General features: G+C 33.9%; 1 protein-coding gene across 1 annotated transcript in view; it reads left to right on the forward strand.

Moving 5' to 3' along the window:
* LOC115218881 (ras-related protein Rab-21) overlaps positions 1–4,403 on the forward strand; it is a 28,533-nt gene extending 24,130 nt beyond the window's left edge. The window contains exon 7 of the mRNA XM_029788865.2: positions 9–4,403. Within this exon, the coding sequence (XP_029644725.1) occupies positions 9–181 (173 nt within the window). The 3' untranslated portion in view covers positions 182–4,403. The remainder of the gene's footprint in view (positions 1–8) is intronic.
* The last annotated feature ends 10,590 nt before the right edge of the window (positions 4,404–14,993 follow it).

The raw sequence follows: 14,993 nt of genomic DNA on the forward strand, positions 1-14,993 counted from the left end.
TTGTATAGGTATTGATGAAACATTTTTGAAATTAGCTCAAGGTCTCGTCGAATTAAGTGAAAAACCAAACTCTGGACTAAAAGTTCATCATTCTCCCTCTTTGGAAGGATATGAAACAAACAACACAGTGCAATTGAACGACAGATCAAAACCCAATGATGAGAATAATTGCTCCTGCTGAACTTAAACAATTACCAATTATTACAGTAAATATAATTGAGTCGAGATTGACAGGTGGTAATTGACTAACATATTGACATAGACTAGACACAAATTTGAAGGCAAACGAAACATGAAGTACCCTGACAAAAAAGATCCTTTTGATGCTGAATCTAACTATACCAAACAATTGCATAGAGGCTTCTTTGGAGTTAATGAAAGAACTGTAAAGTAATTACCAACCTACAGGAAATACCCTACAAGCCTCAAAAAGCAGGAACACACTGGATGATGAAGTTCAATGTACACTATACCTGTATAAAAGATGGGCTGATCACAGCTGGAATACCTTTAATCACAGGTCTGCTTGATCAGGGTTAAACAACAACATATGCTAGCCTATGCCCCATTAACAGATCATCTGCCTTCACTTTTTTCCTTTTTTTTTTTTTTTCTTTTACCAAAAATGACTCCTTCCAACAAATTGTTGATTGTCATAAATAACTTTGTATCTCTGTGACTATATATTTTAATATGCTATCAATTTCCCAAGACTAACATATATATATATATATATACATACACACACATACATAGAAGTAATTAATCTCCATGCTGATCAGGCACTTTTCATGTGGTGCAGGGAATATAAATAAACAAGTGCCCAAACATAAAATACACACACATACACACATTTGCAATATCATTAGTGTTATACACTTAATTCCATCCACTGCCCTCTCTCACTCACAAAATACATTCACACATATATACCTATGTATTCCTATACACACATACATATATGAACACATACAAATACACACACATGCAAGCATACCCACACATACATTTAAACCTGTAGTTTCTTCCCATATTTTATTACCTTATTGCTTTTCCATTTAAGCAGAAATTATTGAGCCACTCTATATTTGTGATATGGTTGCATGTGATAGGGATTACTAATGACAATAATATAGGAACTTAGTTAACCCATATTCATGCCAAAATATCAGTAGATTATACATGTAACATTTTTGTGTATGTGTGTGTGTGAGTAAAGAGAAACAAAGGAAGGTTTTTAATTATAATATATTTTATACATATAATTGGTTTCACAAACAGAAGAAAGTTGACTATTTTCTTTTTAGCTGAGAAGCTCCAAGAGATTCTCGAGTTTTATGCCAATGCACTTACCAAAGTTTGTTAAGCACATTAGTGTAAAACTCTCGAGGGACCTGGAACCTGATGGCTACTAGTGGTTAGGGTGTTTGGTTTACAGCTGTAATGTTGTGGGTTCAATCTCTGGATCATGTGGTACTTTGTGTCCTTGTGTGTGGTACTTCATTTCATGTTGCTCCAGTCTACACAGCTGAAAGTGAGCACCAGCCTTGTGCTGCTCCAGTTCCTGCTCTCTCTCTAGTTGTCACAACCTGGGTATGCCCCTGGATGATAGAGAGGGAGAGTTGAGGAGGGTATCTATGTGAGCTTGCAAAGTATTTAAAACACAATTAGTGGAAGCATGGTACAAACTATTCTATATTTTTAGGATGAGGAATTATGTACATTATTTACAATGGACGGATAGGAGTCCTCATCTTGTTTGTTAACACAACGTTTCAGCTGATGTACTCTCCAGCCTTCATCAGGTGTCGTGGTGGACCTATCCGTCCATTGTAAATAATGGGCATGTTACCAAGCCATACTCATATATGGGTGACACTTGGCTCTCCTTTTATATATATATATATATATATATATATATACATGCATACACATACTATATTTTTGTAAGGAAGATATTTGACACAGACATGGCTGTATGGTAAGAATTTTGCTTCCCAACCACGTGGTTCCAGGTTCAGTCCCACTGTGGAACCTACAGTAGTCTCAGGCCAACCAAAGCCTTGTGAGTGAATTTGGTTGGCAGAAACTGATAGAAGCCTGTCATGTGTGTGTGTGTGTCTGTATTTGTCCCTCACCACTGCTTCATTACCAGTGTTGGTGTGTTTACATCCCCATAACTAAGCAGTTCGGAAAAAGATACTGATAGTATAAACACCAGACTTAAAGAAAATAAGTTCAACTAAAAACTCTTTAAGGTGATGTCCCTAATATGGCCACAATGTAACAACTGATACAAGTAAAAGACTGTAACCATGATTGGACTTGATCATAATATAATTAAAAGTTGTAAGAGAGCAGTATCCGTGAAGTTGGATAAGTTAAGAAGTATATACTGAATATCATACTCAAATTTTTAATTTATTGAATTCACCGAAATTCACCTCTGCAACAGGCAAGGGAGATAAATTATTTGCTGCGTGGCAACTGTTAAGAACTCTAAAGCAAGGGGACATAATTTCATGAACTCAGATTCTCAATTGGAATTGTTTGATGAAGAGATAACTAAAACATAATGTTCCACTTTGACCTCAGCTGCATAATATAGCTTTAACTCTGCTACCAAATCACTTGTAGACAATTTTGTACATACAATACGAATCTAGTATATTTTTGTTCGAGGGTAATTTCCATAATTAAAACTAAAACGAACTAATTCAAAAGAGACAGTGGCATGGATTTGGATAATTAACTTAAAATGATGATACACTGAATATTATATTCATCAAATTCTTAATTTGTTGAAATTTTCCTCAACGACTAAGAAAGAAGACTAAAAACTAGCAGAAATTGTTAGTAACTCTGAAGAAGAAAGCGGGATAATTTCAAGACTATATTTCTGACTGATTTAACATGCTTGGGAAGTTTAAGCTCTATATAGTAGTTATGGTTGAATTACCCTTTAAGCCAAGGACTATTTTCCTTTTGTACCTTATGAAACAAAGAACTAGGGTTGGTAGAAGTGGCTAAAATCCCTTGAACCAAGCTTCAGTTCAATTACTAAAACCAATATAAAAGAGATTAACTTAAGCTGAAAACTTCATTAAGCTTTTATTCCCATTAGGCCAGCTTTCAAACTGTAAGCTGACCATGTGTTAGCTTCAATTACTTTATTTCAGAGGTCAGAGTGAATGTTTAAATTCATGCTAGCAAAGCTCAGTGTGGTTAACTTAAGTGAGTGAATGTTTAAATGCATATCATACAATTTAATAAGTAACAGTAAAACAACTACATAAATATAACTTTAGATTAATAATTCTAACTTCAAATCCACTGCAATCATTTTGCTGTTTTGTGGGGCTGTACACATGATTCATAGAATCACAGTTTTCCTACATTAATCTGTGGTAGATAGGTTTCCTTTCCTTGGAGACAGTTATCTTACTCATCTTCACATCACAAAACCAAGACCAAAATACTGGTCCTCAAAAATTCTGCTGATCTTAAGAGAAATTTTTACATTTAATTGGCCCAAATACGAACCAACAAGGAAACCTTTAAGTGAGCATTCAATCTGCTAGAAATATCAACTAAATTTCCCTTGAATAACATCCTACCATCTTTAATTAAAGGTGGATACAGTGGATTACTAATTTTATAGGGACATTTATCAATCAACCCAAATGATATTTAGCAGTCATATTCCACTATTAAATGACCAAAATACTTTCTCAGTGAGCCAGTCCAGCTGGTTGTAAAATAGGTACCACATGTTAGAATGGCTGGCTCCTGCTGATGTAAGCAGTGGCAATAATGCTATATTATCTTTGAATATTTATTTTCTTCAGTTCATAGTGCTGCAGTGTTCATGTGGTGATGCATATTGGAAGTCCTAAGAACACCTGCTTATTGTGTTACTTTCTCCTATTGTGACAAATCCTGTACATTATTTAATCAGAAATCAAGGACTGAACAACTTTAGGAATCCGTAAATCTTCTGCATTCTGGAAATTGCCAAATTCTTTATTTAAAAAAATGTTTTTTTTTTGCATAACTGAAAAAAAAAACTTCATCTATGGTTTTTTTTTTAAAGAAAAAAGGAAAGAACAAATATATATATATATTGTTTCTATTTTGTTATTTTTATTTTATCAAAGTGGCTGTGAAGTATTGAACTACTAAGTTCAAACTCATTACCTAAATGTCTGAGATGCTGGACTAACAGCCTTATCTTTACAGATAAAACATCTGATATTTAAATCTACACATTTCAAATAGTTTGATCTTGATCATGATTAGGTGTCTTATTCTTGGATGTGCACATGGTCTGAAACAAGATTAAAATAAGGAGCCCTTATTAGTACCCTTACTTTAGAATTAAAGTTTCTTGGATCAAATCCAAACCAGTCCTATGTTTTCTATACCCGTATCAAGGAATAAAATAAAAGATAATGATCTGAGGGCTAATCAACCAAGGTGCAGAGTAGCTGTAAGATTTGTTTAAATAGGCAAAAGTATGGCTGTGTGGTAAGAAGCATGTCTCCCAACTACATGGTTGTGGGTTCAGTCCCACTGTGTTACCTTTGGCAAGTGTCTTCTGCTATAGCCCTGAGTTGACCAAAGCCTTGTAAGTGGATTTGGTCGACAGAAACTGAAAGAAGTCCATCATATGTATGTGTGTTTGTCCTCCACTTGAAAACCAGTGTTGGTTTGTTTACATCCCCATAATTTAGCAGTTTGGCAAAAAATTACCAATAGAATAAGGACCTACCAGGCTTTAAAAAAAAATAAGTACTGGAGTTGATTTGTTCAACTAAGCCCTTCAAGGTGGTGCCCCAGCATGGCTGCAGTCTAGTGACTGAAACAAGTAAAGATAAAATATTTCTTCTCTGAAGATAAGGCTAATATTTTGAAAAGCTTTAATCATAGTTTCAAACCATAACAGAACAATAAATCATTGGTTAACAGCAGACAAAAATTCACATTTGGCTTCTAAAATTATTATTATTACTTGCTCTTCACCATGTGTTTTGCTCCATGAGTTCCTGTCCTTAGATTTTGTGATGTTGAAGATTACCATCAACCACATTGATCTCACTAGTCACGTAAGTCATGCAGAAGTCACAGGTGCTGCTTTGCCTCCTGATTAAGCTGTTAAGTCCTTTTTAACTATCATCATCAATTTTATGTTTGCTTTTTCCATGCTGGCATGGGCTGTACAAGACTTCTTGAGGCAGTACTCCATAGCTGGATGCTCTTCTTAATGCCAGCCTTTGTTTTTTAGTAAAACATTTTATCAAGGTCACTAGACATGAGCTTTTGCATGCTAAATATCTAAACTGCAGAACAGAAACAAATGCCACTGCTATACAAGCAGTGTCAGAGTGCAAACACATGGACATAAATATACATATGCACACTCCGTACAGGTCCAGGCATGGCTCTGTGGTAAGAAGTCTACTTTCCAACCATATGGTCCTGGGTTCAGTACCACTGTATGGCACCTTGGACAAGTGTCTTCTACAATAGCTTTGGATCAACCAAAGCCGTGTGAGTTCATCGTGTATGTCTGTATTATATATGTGAAGACCTGACAAAGTGAGTTCATGGCTGTATCCTACATCAGCTTCACACAACCAGTCCCAGCCCATTCAAAGTACCTTGGATCGCAGAACGGCCTGCGGTGCTTACCTTGGATCGTGGGGTGACCTGCTGTGCTTGAGGAGACCTATTGGGCCAAGTATATCAACATCAAAATAAAGATCAAATGGAATTGTAGTTATGAGACCCGTGCTGGTGGCACGTAAAAACACCATCTGAATATGCCAGTGCTGGTGGCACGTAAAAAGCACCAACCAATCGTGGCCGTTGCCAGCCTCCTCTGCTCCCTGTGCCAGTGGTACGTAAAAAGCACCCACTACACTCACGGAGTTGTTAGCATTAAGAAAGGCATCCAGCTGTAGAAATACTGCCAGATCAGACTGGAGTCTGGTGCAGCCTCCTGGCTTCCCAGACCCCAGTTGAACCGTCCATCTCATGCTAGCATGGAAAACGGACATTAAACGATGATGATGATGTATGTGTGACTTTCACCACTGCTCAACAACCAATGTTGGTTCATGTCCCCATAACTTAGTGGTTCACTAAAAGTTGGCAATAGAATAAGTATCAGCCTTAAAAATATAAGTTGTTTTGTTCATCTAAACCCTTTCAGACAGTACCCCAATAAGACCACTGTCCAAAAACTGAAACAAGTAAAAAAATGTGCGTGTGTATATGTATACACACACAATGCACTTGCATAGTTTTCATCATGTCAATGAATTTTACTCAAGTTATTGATTAACCCAAGACACTTGCCCAGTGTACCACTTTGGTGGAATTGAATAAGAAATTATGTTGTTACAAAGAGAATTCCTTAACCACAGAGCCATGCCTGTGCTCTCCAGAATAAGATGGCTGTTTATTTCAGGCAAATTTCCTCAATGAGCAAAAAGGAGGCTCACCAAATTTCACAGTGATTCAGCAATTTAATATACAAGCCTTTGCTGCCTGATTATGGCCAGGTAGACTGGACCGTGAGAGAAAATGTACTGCTGATGATAATATGAATTATCGACCTTTTTGTTTGGTGAACTGATCCACAAAGAAAATATATTGATGGTGAGAGAATATGAACACCCAATCTCTCAGCTTGTTTGATATATTAATAATAGAGCTAAGGTGGTGAGCTGACAGAATCATAAGTATGCTGAACAAAATGCTTAGTGGCATTTTGTCTATCTTTACATTCTGAGTTCAAATTCTGCTGAGGTCAATTTTCTTTCATCCTTTCAGGGTCAATAAAATAAGTACCAGTTGAGCACTGGCGTCAATCTAATCATCTTATGCCCACCACCCCCAGATTGCTGGCCTTGTGCCAAAATTTGAAACCAATAATAGAGCTATCCTGCAATATGAAGGCTTATGGCCTAGTGGTCAGGATCTTGTACTCAAGATATAAGATTGCACTTTTGATTACCAGATCGGATGGTGTGTTGCATTCTTTTGCTAAACTCTTCATTTCATAATGCTCCAGTCCACTTAGTTGGCACAACTGAACCCCACCAATAGCTGGGGAGTTGACCCCTGCAATGGATCAATATCCTATTCAGCAGAGTGTTGTAATCCCAGTCACTTATGTGCCAAGGAAATTGGGTAAAAGCTCCAGCTTTCTGAGTCCTTAGGCTCATGACAGACCTAAATCTATCTTGCAATGCCACTACTGAAATAAAAACTGATACACCTAAGGAAGACACTAATAATAATGGTTTCAAATTTTGGTGCAGAGCCAGCAAGTTCAAAGGAGTGGGTAAGTCAATTACATAGACTCCAGTGCTGAACTGGTATTTACTTTATCGATTCTGAAAAGGTAAAAGGCAAAGTCAACCTCGACAAAATTTGAACTCAGAATGTAAAGATTGATGAAATGCCACAAAGCATTCTGCCTGGCGTACTAAAGATTCTACAATTCTGCCAGCCTACCGCCTTGAAGGCTAATAATCCTTTCTACTATAGACACAAGGGCTGAAATTTGTGGGGAGGGGACTAGTTGATTACATAAACCCCACTGTTTCAGTGGTACTTAATTTATCAACCCCAGAAAGATGAAAAGCAAAGTTGACTTTAGCGGAATTTGAACTCAGAACATAGCAACAGGTGAAATACTGCTAAGAATTTTGCCTGGCATGCTAACAATTCTACCAGCTCGCTGCCTTACTTGAAGACTAATAATAATGACAATTTTTAGCATTCATACAGGATTACAAATTTGGTGGGAAAGTAGCTATTAATTCAAACCAGTACTCGGAGAATTAACCTCGACAGGATTTAAATTCAGAATATAAAATTTATTGCTCATAAATTTTAACAAAAAATCATGTGGGCCTCCAAGGGCCATACAGACCCCAATTGAGAACTTCTTTTTCTTTAGCACTCCGTCGGTTATGACGATGAGGGTTCCGGTTGATCCGACCAACGGAACAGCCTGCTCGTGAAATTAACGTGTAAGTGGCTGAGCACTCCACAGACATGTGTACCCTTAACGTAGTTCTCGGGGATATTCAGCGTGACACAGAGAGTGACAAGGCCAGCCCTTTGAAATACAGGTACAACAGAAACAGGAAGAAAGTTGTGGCGAAAGAGTACAGCAGGGATCACCACCACCCCCTGCCGGAGCCTCGTGGAGCTTTAGATGTTTTCGCTCAATAAACACTCTCAACGCCCGGTCTGGGAATCGAAACCGCGAGTCCGCTGCCCTAACCACTGGGCCATTGCGCCTCCACTAATTGAGAACTACTGTCATAGATGAATTGTTCACCTTGTAAGATAATGGAGTGCATAACCAAACCAACAGAGGTGCCGTTTGAGCAAGTCTCAAACAGCTACGTTTGATGGGAGTTGATGTTTAGCTTGAACTTTTATGAACAAAAGAAATATGAACATGGTGGGAAATGAGATACAGTAATAATGCTTTCTACTATAAGCACAATGCCTGAAATTTTGTTGGTAGTGGGTTAGTCGATTATATAGACCCTAGTACTTGACATACTTCAACCCCAAAAGGATGAAAGGCAAAGTCAACCTTGGCAGAATTTGAACTCAGAATGTAAAGATGGATAAAATGCCACAAAACATTTTGTCCTACATGCTTAACAATTCTGCCAGTACACTGACAGTTTAGGGGTTTGACAGGTTCATTTGAGGTACAGTAATATTGATTTAAAATTTAGGCACAAGGCCAGCAATCTCAGAAGCAAGTTGATTACATTGACCCCACTGCTCAACAGGTACTTATTACATCAACACCAAAAGGATGAAAAGCAAAGTTGACTTTGGTGGAACTTGGACTCAAAATGTAAAGACAAACAAAATGCCAGTAAGTATTTAGCCTGGCATCTTAACGATCCTGTATGTATATATATATATATATCAGTGAGGTGTTAGTTGTAGTTTAATGTTACAAGTTAATCTTTACCTCTTATTCAGACAGTCCCTCTTTAGGAAAAATTAGGTATGTGCATGTGTAGTCCTATGTAGTAAGGGCCATTCTAACGTATGAGTCATGATGTGTCCCGAGGTGATGATGGCAAAGAAAAAAATCTGGTAAATTATTTACAGGAAATACTTAGTGTTAGAAGCATCAACAGTAAGTTTGTTATATATTCTTTTCTACTCCATGTACAATGCCGCCGAAATTTAGGGGGGAGGGTGCCAGTTGATTAGATCGACTCCAGTACATAACTGGTACTTAATTCATCGACCCCAAAAGGATGAGAGACAAAGTCAACCACGGCCGAATTTGAACTCAGAACGTAAAGACAGATGAAATACTGCTAAGCATTTCGCCTGGCATGCTAATGTTTCTGCCAGCTTGCCACCTGTTATATATTGAACAGAGATGAATTAAAGCAATTTTGTTCAAACCCAAATGTAAAAGGTAAATATATAGGTGCAGCCATAGCAGTGTTATAAGAGGCTTGCTTCTGAACCACGTGTCTGGGTTCAGTCCCACTTCATGGCACCTTGGGTGAAAGTCTTCTACTATAGCCCCAGGCCAACCAAAGCCATGGAAATGAATTTGGTAGACAAAAACTAAAAGGAGCCTATCATCATCATCATTTAATGTCCGCTTTCCATGCTAGCATGGGTTGGACGATTTGGCAAACCAGACTCCAATCTGATCTGGCAGAGTTTCTACAGCTGGATGCCCTTCCTAATGCCAACCACTCCGAGAGTGAAGTGGGTGTTTTTACATGCCACCGGCACGAGGGCCAGTTTGGTGGTACTGGCAACGGCCACGCCCAAATGGTGCTTTTTATGTGCCACCTGCACAAGAGCCAGTCCAGCGGCACTGGTGACGACCTTGCTCGAATGTTTCACGTGCCACCAGCACAAGTGCTAGTAAGGCGACGCGGTAATGATCACACTCGAATGGTGTGTTTAACATGTCATCACCACAAAGGCCAGCTTATTGCTCTGGCAATGATCTCACTCATATGATATTCTTAGCGCTCCACTAGCAACGAATGCCAGTCACCGAGTTTGATGTATATTTATGTGTAGGTGTTGTCCCCCACTGCTGCTTGACAACCAGTGTCAGCTTGGGTATATCCCTGTAACATGACCACAGTCCAATGACTGAAACAAGTGAAAGACAAAAAGAAAGATATGTGAAAAGACTTTAAGGAGCTTTTAAAGTTCAGTACTTTCAGTGTGTTAAGTAAATAAAGGATAATTTTTCTCTGAATGGACATCAGTTTATCACATTATTTACTGATACCCAACAACCAAGGGTAAACGGAAGCATGTGGAAATTAAGTAGTGTAGAACTGAAAGATGGAATAAAACTCCTACAATGGATTTGAACTTGAGAACTATGATATGGTAGTTTAACCCTTTGGCATTCAGATTAGTCAGATGTGATGCTTATTTATTCACATTGTTTTGAATTAATCTTGTAGCTTCGACGATGTGATTGTTTATTTTTAGATAGATATTGTATGATAGGTGTGAGAGGTCAAATCTGGCTGCTTTGAACATATGACAAGTAGAATATTTGGGCAGGATATCGCCTGTTTAAAAGCTAAAGGGCTACTGCAAACAACAACCATTTACCTAGCAATTTGCTTCTTCAGCCTCAAATAAATAGTGACATCAAAGTAAAACTCAAATTATCTTTTAATAAGTCAGCAATGTAGTATATTAATACTGAATATTGGTTACAAATTTTGGCACAAAGCCAGCAATTTCAAGGAAGTGAGTCAATTACATCGACCCCAGTGCTCAACAGGCATTCATTTTAGCAACCCCAAAAGGATGTAAGGTAAAGTTGACTCAGGTGGAAGAACAAAGGCAGACAAAATACCACCAAGCATTTTGCCCAGCAGGCTAAAAATCTGCCAACTCAGCACCTTGTTAATACTAAATATTAACATATTAAAACAATCTTTTTATAATAAATTGCAATAAGGTGTATATAGAGAAAACTTACATTAGCCACGGCGAGATGGCTAACTGCAGAACTATTTTACCTCTAACAAAGCTTGTTTAGTTTAGACAGTTGGCTTATCTCATTTGCAACGTCAGTATGTTCTGGCAGTAAAAGAAAAAGATACTTCTTTAACCTTCAAAGTCTAACTGTAGTTTAATATGGAATAATTCTTTTCTGATATGGGCACAAAGCCTGAAACTTGTGGGGGTTACATTGACCTCAGTGTTCAATAGCTACTATTTTATTGATCCCAAAACAAAGAAACAGAAAATCAAGCTGGGTGGAATTATTTGAACTCGGAACATTAAGACATGCTAACAATTATGTCACCTCACTGCCTTGAGAACATGGAATAATAAAATCAAAAGATCCAGTCATTGGTAATGTGAAAATGCTAGCAGTAAAGATCAAGTAGATAGCATAAGTCTCCTACATTGTCTGGTATGTCATTTAATGACTTTATCATTTTTCAAACAAGCAAACAAAAACATTTTATTTTTACAGTGGAGAAACTTTATTTTTTAAAAACATACATTTTATCATGAAATGGTGATGTAGGTGCATGTATTTTTTAATGCCTGTATGTATGTATGTATATATGTGTATATATATATATATAATGTACACGCATACATATTGATATGCACATATGTATACACATACATTTTGATATGCATATATATATATATAATATATATATATATATATATATATATATATACACACACACACACATATATACATAGATATATAAGATATATATACATACATATACATAGATATATATAAGATATATATACATACATATACATAGATATAAGATATATATACATATACATTACATATATATAAGATATATATACATATACATTACATATATATAGACATACGTATCCATATATACATACGTATCCATATATACATACGTATCCATACATACATATATATATATATATATATACATACGTATCCATACATATATATATATATATATATAAATACGTATCCATACATATATATATATATAAATAAATACGTATCCATACATATATATATATATATATATATAAATACGTATCCATACATATATATATATATATACATACGTATCCATACATATATATATATATATATACATACGTATCCATATATATATATATATATATATACATACGTATCCATACATTATATATATATAAATACGTATCCATACATTATATATATATAAATACGTATCCATACATATATATATATATAAATACGTATCCATACATATATATATATATAAATACGTATCCATACATATATATATATATAAATACGTATCCATACATATATATATATATAAATACGTATCCATACATTATATATATATATATATATATATATATATACATACGTATCCATACATATATATATATATATATAATATATACATACGTATATATATCTATACATATACATACGTATATATACTATACATATCCATACGTATATATATCTATACATATCCATACGTATATATATCTATACATATCCATACGTATATATATCTATACATATCCATACGTATATATATCTATACATATCCATACGTATATATATCTATACATATCCATACGTATATATATCTATACATATCCATACATATAATATATATATACATATCCATACGTATATATATCTATACATATCCATACGTATATATATCTATACATACATACGTATATATATCTATACATATCCATACGTATATATATCTATACATATCCATACGTATATATATCTATACATATCCATACGTATATATATCTATACATATCCATACGTATATATATCTATACATATCCATACGTATATATATCTATACATATCCATACGTATATATATCTATACATATCCATACGTATATATATCTATACATACGTATATATATCTATACATATCCATACGTATATATATCTATACATATCCATACGTATATATATCTATAATATCCATACGTATATATATCTATACATATCCATACGTATATATATCTATACATATCCATACGTATATATATCTATACATATCCATACATATATATATACATACGTATCCATATATACATACGTATCCATACATACATATATATATATACATATCCATACGTATATAATCTATACATATCCATACATATATAATCTATACATATCCATACATATATATATCCATACATATCCATACATATATATATCCATACATATCCATACATATATATATCCATATATCCATACATATATATATCCATACATATATATATATCCATACATATCCATACATATATATATCCATACATATATATATCCATACATATCCATACATATATATATCCATACATATATATATATCCATACATATATATATATCCATACATATATATATCCATACATATATATTATATATATATATAATACAAAATGGGACAAGAACGCAAAACATCCGGACAGCTAGGTGATATACATACATATATATACACATATACATATATACATACACATACACATATACATACATATAAACATACATATACATGCACATATACATACATATAAACATACATATACATGCACATATACATACATATATAATATACATACGTATATATATCTATACATATACATACGTATATATATCTATACATATCCATACGTATATATATCTATACATATCCATACGTATATATATCTATACATATCCATACGTATATATATCTATACATATCCATACGTATATATATCTATACATATCCATACGTATATATATCTATACATATCCATACGTATATATATCTATACATATCCATACGTATATATATCTATACATATCCATACGTATATATATCTATACATATCCATACGTATATATATCTATACATATCCATACGTATATATATCTATACATATCCATACGTATATATATCTATACATATCCATACGTATATATATCTATACATATCCATACGTATATATATCTATACATATCCATACGTATATATATCTATACATATCCATACGTATATATATCTATACATATCCATACGTATATATATCTATACATATCCATACGTATATATATCTATACATATCCATACGTATATATATCTATACATATCCATACGTATATATCTATACATATCCATACGTATATATATCTATACATATCCATACGTATATATATCTATACATATCCATACGTATATATATCTATACATATCCATACGTATATATATCTATACATATCCATACATATATATATCCATACATATCCATACATATATATATCCATACATATCCATACATATATATATCCATACATATATATATCTATACATATCCATACATATATATATCTATACATATCCATACATATATATATCCATACATATCCATACATATATATATCCATACATATCCATACATATATATATCCATACATATCCATACATATATATATCCATACATATATATATATCCATACATATCCATACATATATATATCCATACATATATATATCCATACATATCCATACATATATATATATCCATACATATCCATACATATATATATATCCATACATATATATATCCATACATATCCATACATACATATCCATACATATATATATATATAATACAAAATGGGACAAGAACGCAAAACATCCGGACAGCTAGGTGATATACATACATATATATACACATATACATATATACATACATATACACATATACATACATATAAACATACATATACATGCACATATACATACATATAAACATACATATACATGCACATATACATACATATATATATATACATATAAACATACATATACATGCACATATACATACATATATATACATATATATACATACATAGATACATACATATATATATACATGAGAGAGGTTGAGCTTGA

This window comes from Octopus sinensis, linkage group LG14, assembly GCF_006345805.1.
Source record: "Octopus sinensis linkage group LG14, ASM634580v1, whole genome shotgun sequence".
In the NCBI taxonomy this organism is placed as follows: Eukaryota; Metazoa; Mollusca; class Cephalopoda; order Octopoda; family Octopodidae; genus Octopus; species Octopus sinensis.